Source organism: Phaenicophaeus curvirostris, chromosome 20, assembly GCF_032191515.1.
Source record: "Phaenicophaeus curvirostris isolate KB17595 chromosome 20, BPBGC_Pcur_1.0, whole genome shotgun sequence".
Taxonomy (NCBI): domain Eukaryota; kingdom Metazoa; phylum Chordata; class Aves; order Cuculiformes; family Cuculidae; genus Phaenicophaeus; species Phaenicophaeus curvirostris.
This window is the reverse complement of record NC_091411.1, coordinates 13314273-13327284: the sequence shown is the minus strand read 5'-3', so window position 1 is coordinate 13327284 and position 13012 is coordinate 13314273. Positions and strand designations below refer to the sequence as shown.

The following is a 13012-nucleotide window of genomic DNA, read 5'->3' as shown; positions in this document are numbered from 1 at the left end:
GCGTGCCATGTAACATGGCGGCGTCCATCTGCAGTCACTGCGCATGCGTGCCGTACAACATGGCGGCGTCCAAATGCAGTCACTGCGCATGCGTTTCGTACAACATGGCTGCGCCCATCTGCACTCACTGCGCATGCGTGCAGTACAACATGGCGGCGCCCAAATGCAGTCACTGCGCATGCGTGTCATGCAACATGGCGAGGTCCGTAATCAGTCACTGCGCATGCGTACCATATAACATGGCGGCGCCCACTATGGAGGCAATGCGCATGCGTGCAGTACAACATGGCGACGTCCCTGTGCACTCACTCCGCATGCGTGACGTACAACATGGCGGCGCATCTCATGGAGCCACTGCATTCCGTTTAGCATGGCGCCCGCTGTCGCCACGGGGCCCGTTTCAATGGCAGCCTTCCAGCACCGAGCGGAACCCAACGCAGCCTGAGCGAGCCGCGCGGGGCTGAGCCGAGGGGACTCGTGCACCCCGGGCAGGGGCGGGGGGGCTTCAAAGGGGGACGCGGGACGTTGTCCCTCTTCGTTCTGCACCGCTCCCCTCCCCGCCCTGCTCTCCACCCCGCCCCTGTGGGCCGTCCCGTCCCCTTCAGCCCCGGGCTGCAGTACCGCTCCGCGGCCACGGCGCGGCGGAACTGAGTCCCCTCCCCATTCATCCCGAGGGCAGGGATCCCGGCCAACGGGGAAGCTCGCTGCAGTCCCGCCCCCCGGGCAGGCTCCCGGCGCTGATTGGCTGCCGCTCTCTGAGCGACACAGGCTCAGCCAATAGGAGTGTTCCGCTTGGCACAGGCCCCCTGGGCGCTTTTCCAGCGCTCATTGGCTGTCTGTCTCAGAGCGATGCGCACCTTCACCAATAGAAATGCTCACTGCAGGGCCCGCCTCCTGGCCCTCTGCCGTTGCTGATTGGCTTCTCGCCTCTGAGCGACGCGCAGCTTCACCAATAGGAGCATTGGCTCTTCGCGCCCGCCCCTGCGCTCTCTGCCGTCGGGGTCCGAGCTCCGAGCGGCTCCAGCCGGGGGCAGTTCGCTGCCGGGAAGGTTCCGCTGCCTCGAGCAGCGCTGTAGTCATTGGCAGTTCAGTTCTGTCTTCAGGGGTCCGGACTTCGTTAAGCTCAACATCACTATGTTAAGCTTTATTAGTAGTAGCCAGTGACACAAAAAAATTGATGGGAACAAAGGGGTTGCTGCTTGTAAAAGCATCCTCTCCTCTTAATGCTTTCTGCCTAACCAAGAAAAATATCTACACGTACAGGTGTGTATCTAACCCATCTCTTTGTGTATTTATGTATTGCCACGATACATACACGGTTTTTCAGCAATTGTAAGCAATGTCCGTGCTCTGGTGCTGAGCAGCAGTCCAAGGCAGCTGCTGGCTGACACCAGCCTGGGTGGCTGTACGATACCTCGTGCTTTTCTGGTTTACTGTCAGTCCCAGGTGATCCCTGCACACTTTGGCTTGCTGCTCTGTGATCACAGGCTGTGGGTTTTCTAGTCACTGAGGAACAACCTCTAATTCCTCCCAACAGGAACTTTGCTGCAAACAGATTCATTTATTAGTGGCCCTGGGGCATTTTCCTAAGTCCATCCACCTTTTACAGCCCGAGCACTTAACTGCACTGCCTTCTCAGGCTAAATTATTCTTAACTTCCCGGTGCTGGGAACGAAGAGCAGGCCAAGGCTGACACCACTGCAGGGAATCCCAGCCCACAGGAAGCCCCGCGTGATGATGCATGAGCCTGGTGTGTCCTGGGGTTGGGACCCACGTAGCCAAGGGTTCCCACCAGACCGAATAATGTGGCTCAAAGTAAGTCCTGGCACCCAGCAGCCTGGGAACAGCACCAACAAGATTTTCCTTTGCCTCCATCTATCCCAGGCTCTGCTGGTGTGGGTTGCAGCAGCGCCGTGGCTTGCCATGAGCAGCACATCCCAGTGCCAGGTATTTGATTGCTCTGCTGTTTTCAGGGGGAGGTCCAAACACAGTTCCGCCTTCTGCTCCAGCACCTGCAGCTCTGCTGGTAGCTGTCCTCCATTGCTGACCCTTCCTCCCCCTCTGGACAATGCCCAGGGCTCAGCCTCCAGCATCCACCAGCCAGCGAGCATGACTTGCTCTTCCACTTCAGCATCAGTTCATTCCATGTGGTGGTCAAGATGGAAATTTATTCTTTAATTCCCCACCTGAGCATGGTGGACAGGTTTTGTTTTGCTGTGCTGCATCTTGGTCACCACAGGACAATCCTGCTGACAGCAGCAGATGCAGCATGGAGAAGCTCTGGCTTATATTTGGGAAACGCTCCTGCATGGTGGAGAGACAAGACAGCTCCTGTCCGCCCCACTGGGCTTTCCCCCCTTCTCTGATCCCAGAGGCATCACCAGCCGCAGCTCTCTGCTGAGGCCAGTGCTTAAGCTTAAAAGTTGGGTGGCAGTGAAAGCCATAGCTAGATTTTTTTTTATGTGAGGCGACCTCACAGCCAGCAGCTGGCTCCAAGCTGGTGTGGCAGTCTCCAGCAAGGAGCCCGTGCACCAGGGCTTTCCAGCTCCTTTGGGGCCCAGGCCCCACACTGGAGTCAGCAAAACCATCCCCGGCAATGTTCCTGTCATCTGTCTCCCTACTCCCAGCATTATCCTGGCAAAAGCGCACACACACGTATCCACAGCCCACCCCTCCCTCCCATCACCACTCTTGCTTCCGTCTTGTCCCATGCCAGAACCATCCTGGGAAGAGGAACTAACCAGCAAAAATAGGGGAAGTGAACCTGTCCATACGGAAAGAATCACAACTTTCACAGCAGAACCTAGTTTAACTGTTTATTCCCCAAAACACGCAGCAGCTGCCCTGTGCTACTGAAATTGGCCCAGCCACACAGCAGCAGCCCTGGGCAGAGCCAGCTCAGCGCCACTGGGAGCAGCTTCATGCGGCTCAGCCATCCTGAGCAGGACATGCTTTTCCCAGCTAGAGGCACTGCAGAGGAACAACAGGAGTGGGGTAGAGGAGGCTACAGAGGGCCCTAACATAGATGTTGGTATGGGGGGATACCCTTGCTGGGATTTGGACCCTCCAAACACAGCATTGCCTGCCTCAGGGCATTGGGCAGCCTCTCACCCAAGAGTGAAGGGGCAAACATTGCACTTTCCCCACACCACATCGCTTTGTTCCTCTGCCACAGAGGAAAACCTTGGAGTCAGCAGCAAAGCACATGCAAAAAGGGCCAGAGCTCACCCGCCATGTGAGCAGGACCTCAAACTGTGGGGCTGAGGGCAGGTCCCTCACACAGCAGAAGGAGCCACTAGGGTCACTCAGGAGCAGGGTGGTTCATTACGGGAGTCACTGGTCAAGGGAAATTTCCTGGGCTCAGCAAAGAGCTAAAGGAGAGGTTTCGCTCTGCCCCATCCCCGAGCGTTCACGACAGAGAAGCCACGATTTCCAGGCAGCTCTGCTTTCTGCTCCTCACCTGCAGGAGTCATCTCTGCTCAGGCATTTCTCACATTCATCAGTTCTCACTTCTCCTTTCCCCTTTGTTACTTCAACCCCCAAAGGAGGAACCACCCAGCAGCTGCACCCTCAACCAGCTCAATTCCCCAGCTCCCACCCCACCACTCAGACGTCTGGTGAGCGCCCTGCTCCAATCCAGCCATGGGCTGGGTGCTGGGGAGGGTCCTGCTTACCTGGATGTTGGTGGCTTGTGTGCGAGGGCTTGAGCAGCCCCAGGAGCTTCCCTCCTCTGCAGGGTTTCCAGACTGCAAGAGGGCCCTGAAGCTTCCAAGTCTGGAAGTTCTTCCTGGGGAAGGGTGGGATAACCTCAGAAATTTGGATATGGGCAGAGTCATCAACCTGGGCTATTCACTGTGCAAGACCACAGAGGATGGATCTTACATCATCCCGGATGAGATCTTCACTATTCCTCGCAAGCAGAGCAACCTTCACGAAGCCAGGATCGGGAATCGGGTTTCAGTCACATCCCATGACAGAACCCTCCGGCCATGTGCAAGTTCTCCCCAGAGAAACGGTCCTAGTTCCCTTGCCGGCCCCCAACAGAAGGATGCTCGTGACATCCGTTCTCATCCGTTTCAGCAGTGGAAACTCCCTTGTTCACCAGGCATCAGCGTTTCTCCCCACTTTGAGTCTAGCTGGCCGCTTGCCTCGCTCTGGTTTTCTTGGCCTTGCAGCCCATCCTCTGCCCGCTCTAGAGGGGAAGAGAAAGCGGAGGTCGGCTTTCACACGGCTCTGAGGAGACACACCGCCCACAGGACACTCTTTACATAAGCGCGTCACCCATCTCCCATGTGCCCCCTCCCTGCACGAAGGGTGTCTTTGGCACAACAATCCACAGGCAGCAGCAGGGGTTACTGCAGTCGGGGAATCCCCAAACTTCCCTTTCTATGGGACCTGGGAGTATACGGAGCCTTCTGCATTCACTTGAAGGATGAGATCTGCCCAATTCGGGCAGAGAGAGGCAAAAGAAGCCACTTCAGCTACAGACACCCTCATGCTAAGGAGGCTCCCGGTGCTGCCGGCTCTCATGTGGCGAGGATGGCCAACACCGCGTCACCTTTCCACCCCTAGACCTGGTCCCTCTGGCTTAGCAAGCATATCAGTGGTCCCAGCACACGGCCTCCGCACTGGAAAAATTCAGACCCACGGAACGACCCCACAACAGCTTCCAGCTGCAGATCCCAACAGCGAAGCTACCCGCTTAGTTACGCCACCATCCATCTCCACGCCAAGTGAACATGAACGTTCCACCCTTGCGGGGCCCTGAGGTGCCTCTGCAGGCTCGTCAGGGATCCAACCGCCTTCTGAGCAGTGTCGGACGGCCTGCGCGCATTCTGCTCGGCCATCGCCTTCCCCGGGGCTTTCACCCGACAGCCGTGACGCAACATCAACTCGTGCGTAAGCGCACACATACACACGTGCAAAGGAACGCTAAAGGGCAACAATACAAGGCCTCGCTCGGCAACGATGCCATGAAGATGGTCCCTTTCATTTAGCCGGCGGAGAGCAGACTAAATCCTCCTCCTCCCCCCGTGCCGTGCCAGCTCACTCACCGTTACTCCTCACGACGGGATGGAAGGTGGAAGAATACCGGGCTTTGAAAAAGCGGGGCTGTGCTGCGAGACTTTTGCCAGGTTTTCTGCAGCAAGGACATTCTCCAGACTGGCTTTTTGGGCTGTGAGGAAAGAGAGACGTGCATGATACGTTAAGGGATTTTTAACGCCACCTCGGAATACCATCACGATGCTAACAGAGTCATTTGTCCAGTTACAGGTGACAATCGGAGCTTAAGTAAGAAAACAGAAAAAGCCCCCCACCCTCACACACGATGAACGACGATGTGGTCAACGACAGGACCACGCCACTGGCACAGAAGCCGGGCCAATACACCGGGCACTCATCCACAGAGAAACAAACGGAGGAGCCAGAAGCCGCTTCCCGAACCAGGAGTCAGCATCACGAATGTCACCCTTGCTCAGAGCTGCAAAGCGGACGTTTCTCCTCACACCTGAATGGCAACCACTTCCCTTTCACCCGTGGGCACCCTCCTCTTCTTCCGCCACGAGCGTATGAGAGAGATGGGATCTTGGTTGACTCCCAAAGATGCATCATATGATATTGGTCCATATTGTGGGTACAGAAATGAGAACGATACGTTGGGAGCATATGGGTGGGAGAGTAATCACTCTCACATTTGGGCTAATAGTACCGCCAAAGCACTACCCCCAAATGTCTTTTTGATTTGTGGTGACAGAGCGTGGCAAGGTATTCCTAAAAACGCTTATGGAGGCCCTTGTTATCTTGGCAGGTTAACCATGTTAGCACTAAATCGATCCACAATTCAAAACTTAAGCCGTGCTAAACAATCAATCCAACAGTTGCCTTCAGATTGTAATGACAATGTACAGTTATGGGGATTAGCTTTGAGAATCACTGCATCATTAATTCCAGGTATAGGAACTGCACACACATTAAAGACACTAGAACGCCTTGCTTGCTGGACTATTAAGCAATCTAATGTAACCACCGAAATCATTGCTCAATTGTCTGAAGATATGGATAGTTTACGACATACTGTGTTACAAAATAGAGCTGCCATAGATTTTCTATTGTTAGCACAAGGCCATGGTTGTGAAGATTTTGAAGGAATGTGTTGTTTTAATCTCTCTGACCATAGTGAGTCTGTACATAAGAAGTTGCAATGGTTACAGACACACACACAAAAGGTGACATTGTCCACTAGTTCATTTGACAAATGGCTAACATCAGTGTTTAACAATGTGAAGGCTCCATAGCGCTCTGCAAAGATGAGGGACCTCTAAGAGGTGCATCTGCATTTCCCCAAGGCACTTGAGGTACCTTAACACTACAGTTACTGTTAAGAACGCAACAACTCCCCTTCCGTACCACTGTTACGGGACATAGTTTAATACAAATACTAAAAAGAAGTCTAAAAAGACGTTAAGCCTCAAAATAGACGAGAAGGCTGAACAGGCATTCTGTATAACTGAAAACAGAGAAAACTCTGAACCAAGAGGATCTGTAGCAAGCGTAACGGATGTTGCACCGTTGTAAAACCCTGTGACACGGAAGGGTTTTAAATGCAAAGAAGCTTGGTTATAGAAGAGAATCAAAGAATCGACCTCCCTCCTGGCACTCTCTACACTAACATAAAAGCGCTTTCCACAGCTCCCCTTCTCCTCCTTTCCCTCTTCACGTGTGTACGGCGTCCTTGCAGTGTGTCTGGCGTGTGCGTGGCGTGTGCCTGGTTGGCATGTCATCTTCATGGTATGTGCTAGCATGTCCATGGCGTCTGTATGGCATGTACATGGCCCGTACATAACATACGCATGGAGTGTGTGGCATGCATGGCATGTTGCCTGCATGTGGAAGGCATGTGCGTGACATGTGCTTGACTGTTGTGGCATGAGCCTGGAATGTGCATGGAAGCAGTGGCGTGTGTGTGTGGAGTGTGTGGCATGTACACAACACATGCATGGCATGCATGGCATGTTGCCTGCGTGTGCAATACATGTGTGTTGTATGTGGTATGTTGCTTGTGTGTGCAAGGTGTGTGCGTGGCATGTGCGTGGCTGGTGTGTCATCTTCATGGTGCATGCTAGCATATGCATTGCCTGCAGATGGCATGTACACAGCATGCACATAACATGCACATGGCCCGTGTGACATGTTGCAATGCGTACAAGGGCTCTGTGGCGTGTGTGGCATGCCGCTTGCATGTTCGAAGCATGTGTATGGGGTGGTTGTGGCGCTAGCCTGGCATGTGCATGGGGGCAGCACAATGTGCATGGGGGGTGAATTGCATGTGTGTGGCATGGGCCTGGCATGTGTGTGGCATGTTCATGCTGTGCGGCGTGCACAGGTTCGGCTGGCAAAGCCTCTGCCACCCTACTATTGTTGTCTCGATCCAGCGTTCACTAAACACAATGCCGTCACATACTAACCCAAAGTGGAGAACACTCCAGCTAGTGCCGTCAACTCGATCAACAGTGATTAACAAAGAGGAATGAGTCCCGAGAAAGCCACGTACCCAAAAGCTGCTGGCCTGGAGGGCACCGCCACATCACTTCTCCCCCTGTCCCTGAGGAGGGGTCGGGATCCCGCAGGGGCTCTCTCATCGCCAACACTTCCGTCAGACTGTCTCTGCTGACAAAGCAAAAAGAATCATAGAATCACTAAGATGGAAAGGACCCACTGGACCATCGAGTCCAACCATTCCCATAAATCACTAAACCATGTCCCTCAGCACCTCATCCACCAGTGCCTTAAGCCCCTCCAGGGAAGGTGACTCAACCCCCTCCCTGGACAGGCTCTGTCAGTGTCCAATGACCCTTGCTGTGAAGAATTTTTTCCTGATGTCCAGCCTGAACCTCCCCTGGTGGAGCTTGAGGCCATTCCCTCTCGTCCTGTCCCCTGTCACTTGGGAGAAGAGCCCAGCTCCCTCCTCTCCACAACCTCCTTTCAGGTAGTTGTAGAGAGCAATGAGGTCTCCCCTCAACCTCCTCTTCTCCAGGCTAAACACCCCCAGCTCTCTCAGCCGCTCCTCTTGTACTCCAGCCCCTTCCCCAGCTTTGTTGCTCTTCTCTGGCCTCGCTCCAGAGCCTCAACATCCTTTTTCTGGTGAGGGGCCCAGAACTGAACACAGGATTCGAGGAGCGGTCTCACCAGTGCCGAGTACAGAGGGAGAAGAACCTCCCTGGACCTGCTGGTCATGCCGTTTCTGATACAAGCCAAGATGCCATCGGCCTTCTTGGCCACCTGGGCCACTGCTGGCTCACGTTCAGTCACTGTCAACCAACACCCCCAGGTCCTTCTCCTCCAGGCAGCTTTCTAGACAGACTTCTCCTAGTCTGTAGCACTGCATAGGGTTGTTGTGCCCCAAGTGGAGGGCCTGGCACTTGGCCTTGTTAAACCTCATGCCGCTGGTCTCAGCCCAGCGCTCCAGCCTCTTCAGATCCCTTTGGAGCCTCCCTACCCTCCAGGACATCAACACTAGCACCCAGCTTAGTGTCATCCGCAAACTTGCTAAGGGTGCACTCAAGCCCTTCATCCAGGTCATTGATAAAGATATGGAACAGGGCTGGACCCAGCACTGAGCCCTGGGGACACTAATTGTAACTGGCCTCCAGCCGGACTTAACTCCATTTCCCACCACTCTCTGAGCCCGACCATCCAACCAGTTTTCCACCCAGGAGAGTGTGCGCCTGTCCAGGCCAGAGATGACAGTTTCTCAAGCAGAATGCTGGGAGAAACTGTGTCAAAGGCTTTACTGAAGTCCAAGTAGGCAACATCCACAGCCTCTCCCTTGTCCAGTACACGGGTCACTTTGTCATAGAAGGCGATCAGGTTAGTCTGGCAAGACCTGCCTTTTGTGAACCCGTGTTGACTGGGCCTGATCACCCGGTTCTCTTGCATGTGCTTCATGATAGCACTCAAGATCACCTGCTCCATGACTTTTCCCAGCACTGACGTCAGACTGACAGGCCTGTAGTTCCCTGGATCCTCCCTGCAACCCTGCTTGTAGATGGGCACAGCATCAGCCTCCAGTCCAGTGGAACTGCCCCAGTCAGCCAGGACTGTTGGAAGATGATGCAAAGGGGTTTGGCCAGCACATCCACAGCTCCTTTAATACTCTTGGGTGGATCCCATCCGGCCCCACAGACCTGTGGGTGTCTAGCTGGGCAAGGAAGGCTCTGACCACCTCCTCTTGGATCATGGGAACTTCATTCTGCTCCTCTAACTCCTGGGTTTGTACACAGAGGGAACAACCTTCCTTAGTCTTAAAGAGTGAGGCAAAGAAGGCATTAAGTACCTCAGCCTTGCCCTCGTCCCCTGTCACCACTGTTCCTTCTGCACCCAATAGGAACTGAACACTCTCCCTAGTCCTCCTTTTATTGTTAATGTATTTATAGAAAGAGTTTTTGTTATCTTTCACAGACTTAGCCAATTTGATTTCTAGTTGGGCCTTAGCCCTCCTCATTTTTTCTCTGCACGATCTCACTTCCTCCCTGTAGTTCACCCAAGATGCCTCTCCCTTCTTCCAAAGCTCACAGACCCTCCTCTTCTTTTTGATGTCTCTCAAGATCTCCCTAGTCAACTAAGCTGTTTTTCTCCCCTGCCGGCTCCTTTTCCGGAGCATGGCGATGGCTTGCTGCTGAGCTGCTAGGATTTCCTTTTTGAAGAGCTCCCAGCCCTCGTGGGCTCCCTTGCCCTTAAGGACTGTCTCCCACGGGACTCTGCCAACCAGCCTTCTGAACGGTCCAAAGTCTGCCCTCTGGAAGTTTAATGTGACTGTTGTGCTAATCTCCCTCTTCACCTCACCTAGAACTGAAAACCTTATCATCTCGTGATCGCTTTGTCCCAGGCGTCCTCCTACCACATTCCCCACAAGGCCTTCTCTGTTCATGAACAGCGGGTCCACGAGGGCACCTTCCCTTGTCAGTTCACTCACCAGCTGTGTGAGGAAGTTGTCTTCCACGCACTCCAGGAACCTCCTAGACTGCTTCTTCTCCGCTGTATTGTACTTCCAGCAGATATCTGGAAGATTGAAATCTCCCACGAGGACCAGAGGTAGCAATCTTGAGACTATCCCCAGTTGTTTATAGAAGAGCTCATCAACTGCTTCTTCTTGGCTGGCTAGTCTGCAACAGACTCCATCATAATATCAGCCTTCTTGTGGGCTCCCCTGATTTTAACCCACGGACACTCAGTCCCATCCTCCCCATAATCCAGTATCAAAGCAAAAGGAATGAGCTGTTAGGGCAAAAGACTCCAAGTAACCGTGCTTGAAATGAACCCCCCCTGCCCCTGAACCTCCCTTTCCGCTCCTTCCCCTCTTCCCCTACTCCCCACCTCCTTCTTTTCCCCCTTTTCACAGAATCACAGAATAACCAGGTTGGAAGAGACCCACCAGATCATCGAGTCCAACCATTCCTATCAAACACTAAACCATAACCCTTAGCACCTCGTCCACCCGTGCCTTAAACACCTCCAGGGAAGGTGAATCAACCACCTCCCTGGGCAGACTGTTCCAGTGCCCAATGACCCTTTCTGTGAAAAATTTTTTCCTAATGTCCAGACTAAATCTCCCCTGGCGGAGCTTGAGGCCATTCCCTATCGTCCTGTCCCCTGTCCTTGGGAGAAGAGCCCAGCTCCCTCCTCTCCACAACCTCCTTTAGGTAGTTATAGAGAGCAATGAGGTCTCCCCTCAGCCTCCTCATCTCCAGGCTAAACACCCCCAGCTTCCATTTTGCCCCATGCTCCCCCCCTGCTTTCCCCCTCTCTCCCCTCCTTCCCTTCCCCCCCTCCCTCCTCCCCCTCCCGAGCGGGGATCTCCCCCGCGGGGCCGCACGCCGAGCGCAGACGCAGCCCCGAAGGCCCCGACCGCCCCTGAGCCCGAGCCGGCCCCGGGAGGGCCGCGGCTCACGGACAGCGAGCCCGGAGCGGCGCCGCCGGCCACAGAGCGCTCCCCCACGCCTCTGCGGGCGCCTCTGACTCACCCGAGCCCGGCCCCCTTCGAGCCGCTCCCGAGCGGTGCCGCTGCGGCCGCGGGCCCCGGCGGGCAGCGAGGGCGGGCGGCTCCCGGGCCCCGTGCGGAGAGGAACCACCCGCCCGCGCTCCGCCTCGGCCCGCCCCCCGGGCGCTCTCCCGGCGCTGATTGGCCGCCGCTCGCTGAGTGACGCGCGGCGCAGCCAATGGGAGCGCTCTGTGCGGGGCCCTGCCCAGGGGCAGCCGAGCGCAGCCGCACCGAGCCGAGCGCTGCAGAAACACGCGGAGACGGGTCACGCGGGGCTGTCAGGGGACGCAGGGGACGCGGGCACCCCGGGCAGGGACAGGGGACACACGGGGCACGGGGGCCCTCGGGGCGCTGTCCCTGCCCCAGCCCGCACCCCATTGGCCGCAGCCGGCGGCGGGCGGAAAGGCAGCGAAGAGCAGAGCCGAGCCGTCCCGAACGGCGCCGCGCGGAGCCGACAGCAGCCGAGCGGATCCGAGCCGCTCTGCGAACCGCCCCGCGCCGCCCGGCTCGCCCGCCCCTGTGGGCCGTCCCGTTCCCCCGCCCCGGGCTGCAGTACCGCCTCGCGGCCACAGCGCTGCAGCACTGAGTCCCCCCGTTCTCCCCGAGCGTAGGGATCCCGGCCAACGGCAGCGCTCGCTGCAGTCCCGCCCCCGGCCGCGCTGCCGCCGCTGATTGGCTGCCGCGCTCTGAATGACGAGCGGCTCAGCCAACGGGGGGGGAAGCCGGGGGGAGGCGCGGCCTGTGAAAGCCGACGGGGCGTGGAGGCGGGGAGGATCTTTAACCCCTCGCTGTGTTTTGCGGAATCAAACTCTATAACTCAGGGTGCGCGGGGGGGGGGGGGGGTGGGGCACGAGTGTCGTTCCGTGTTGTGTTGTTCCGTGTTTCCATGTCATTCCGTGTCGCTCCTTATCGCCTTACATGGCGAATTTGCCCTTTTATGGTGAATTGGCCCTTTTATAGTCAAGTTGCCTTTTTATGGGTATCGGCCCAGTTTGCCTTTATACGGTCAATTTTCCCTTCTATGGTCACTTTGCCCTGTTCTGGTCAATTGGCGGTTACCTCACTCAAGATGGCGGCGGGCCCATTCGTCTTCCTCCCAGTGTCCTCACTCAAGATGGCATCGTGACCTCCTGTTTCCCTCCTCGTGCCCTCACTAAAGATGGCGGCCAAATCGACACGCCATTACCTCACTCAAGATTGCAGCGGGCCTGCCCATCTCCCTCCCCGCGCCCTCACTCAAGATAGCGTTGATACCGACACGCCGTGCCCTCACTCAAGAAGGCGGCGACACCGACACACCGCTACCTCACTCAAGATTGCAGCGAGATCCCGTGCCCTCACTAAAGATGGCGGCGAGATTTTTTTCCCCCTTGCCCTCACTAAAGATGGCGGCGGGAACCGTGCCCTCCCTCAAGAGGGCGGTGACACCGGAACGTCGTGGCCTCACTAAAGATAGCGGCGGGCCTGCCAGTCTCCCTCCCCCCTGCCCTCAAGATTGCGGAGAATACAACACGCCGTGCCCTCACTGAAGATGGTGGCGAGCCCACCCGTCTCTCTCCCCGTGCCCTCTCTCAAGATGGCGGTGAAACAAATACGCCATACCCACACACAAGATGGCGGCGAGCCTGCACATTCTCACTCGCCCGTGCCCTCACTCAAGATGGCGGCAGTACCCTAGTGCCCTCACTCAAGATCGCAGCGACACCGACACGCCAGGCCCTCACTCAAAATGGCGGCAGGCCCGCCGAGTCCCTCGCCATGCCCTCACTCAAGATGGCGGCAACACTGACACGCCGTGCCCTCATCCAAGATGGCGGCGGGCCCGCCCCAAGTCTCTCACCATCTCTTCACTCAAGAGTTTTCAGTAATTTGCCCAATTCGCCCTTTTAAGGCGTTTTCCCGGTTTGCCTTATATGGTCGATTTGCCCTTAGAGGGTCAGTTCGCCCTTCTATTGTTTTGGGGAATCACCCTCT

General features: G+C 56.1%; 1 protein-coding gene across 1 annotated transcript; it reads right to left on the bottom strand.

Moving 5' to 3' along the window:
- Nucleotides 1-2803: 2803 nt before the first annotated feature.
- Nucleotides 2804-12638, bottom strand: LOC138729421 (uncharacterized). The gene is made up of 8 exons (XM_069873646.1): nt 12634-12638; nt 12098-12191; nt 11412-11777; nt 11022-11280; nt 9974-10173; nt 7553-7668; nt 5055-5176; nt 2804-4192 (listed from the first exon to the last, which is right to left on the bottom strand). Exons 1-8 carry the CDS (start codon nt 12636-12638, stop codon nt 4077-4079), a joined length of 1278 nt encoding a protein of 425 aa, XP_069729747.1. The 3' UTR covers nt 2804-4076.
- Nucleotides 12639-13012: the final 374 nt, after the last annotated feature.

Coding starts and splice junctions, on each gene's coding strand:
- LOC138729421 (XM_069873646.1), bottom strand. Junction 11,778..12,097: donor CCGCCGCCATCTTGAGTGAG/GTAACCGCCAAT, acceptor CGGCTTTCACAG/GCCGCGCCTCCCCCCGGCTT. Junction 4,193..5,054: donor TCCCGTCGTGAGGAGTAACG/GTGAGTGAGCTG, acceptor CTTCCCCTCTAG/AGCGGGCAGAGGATGGGCTG.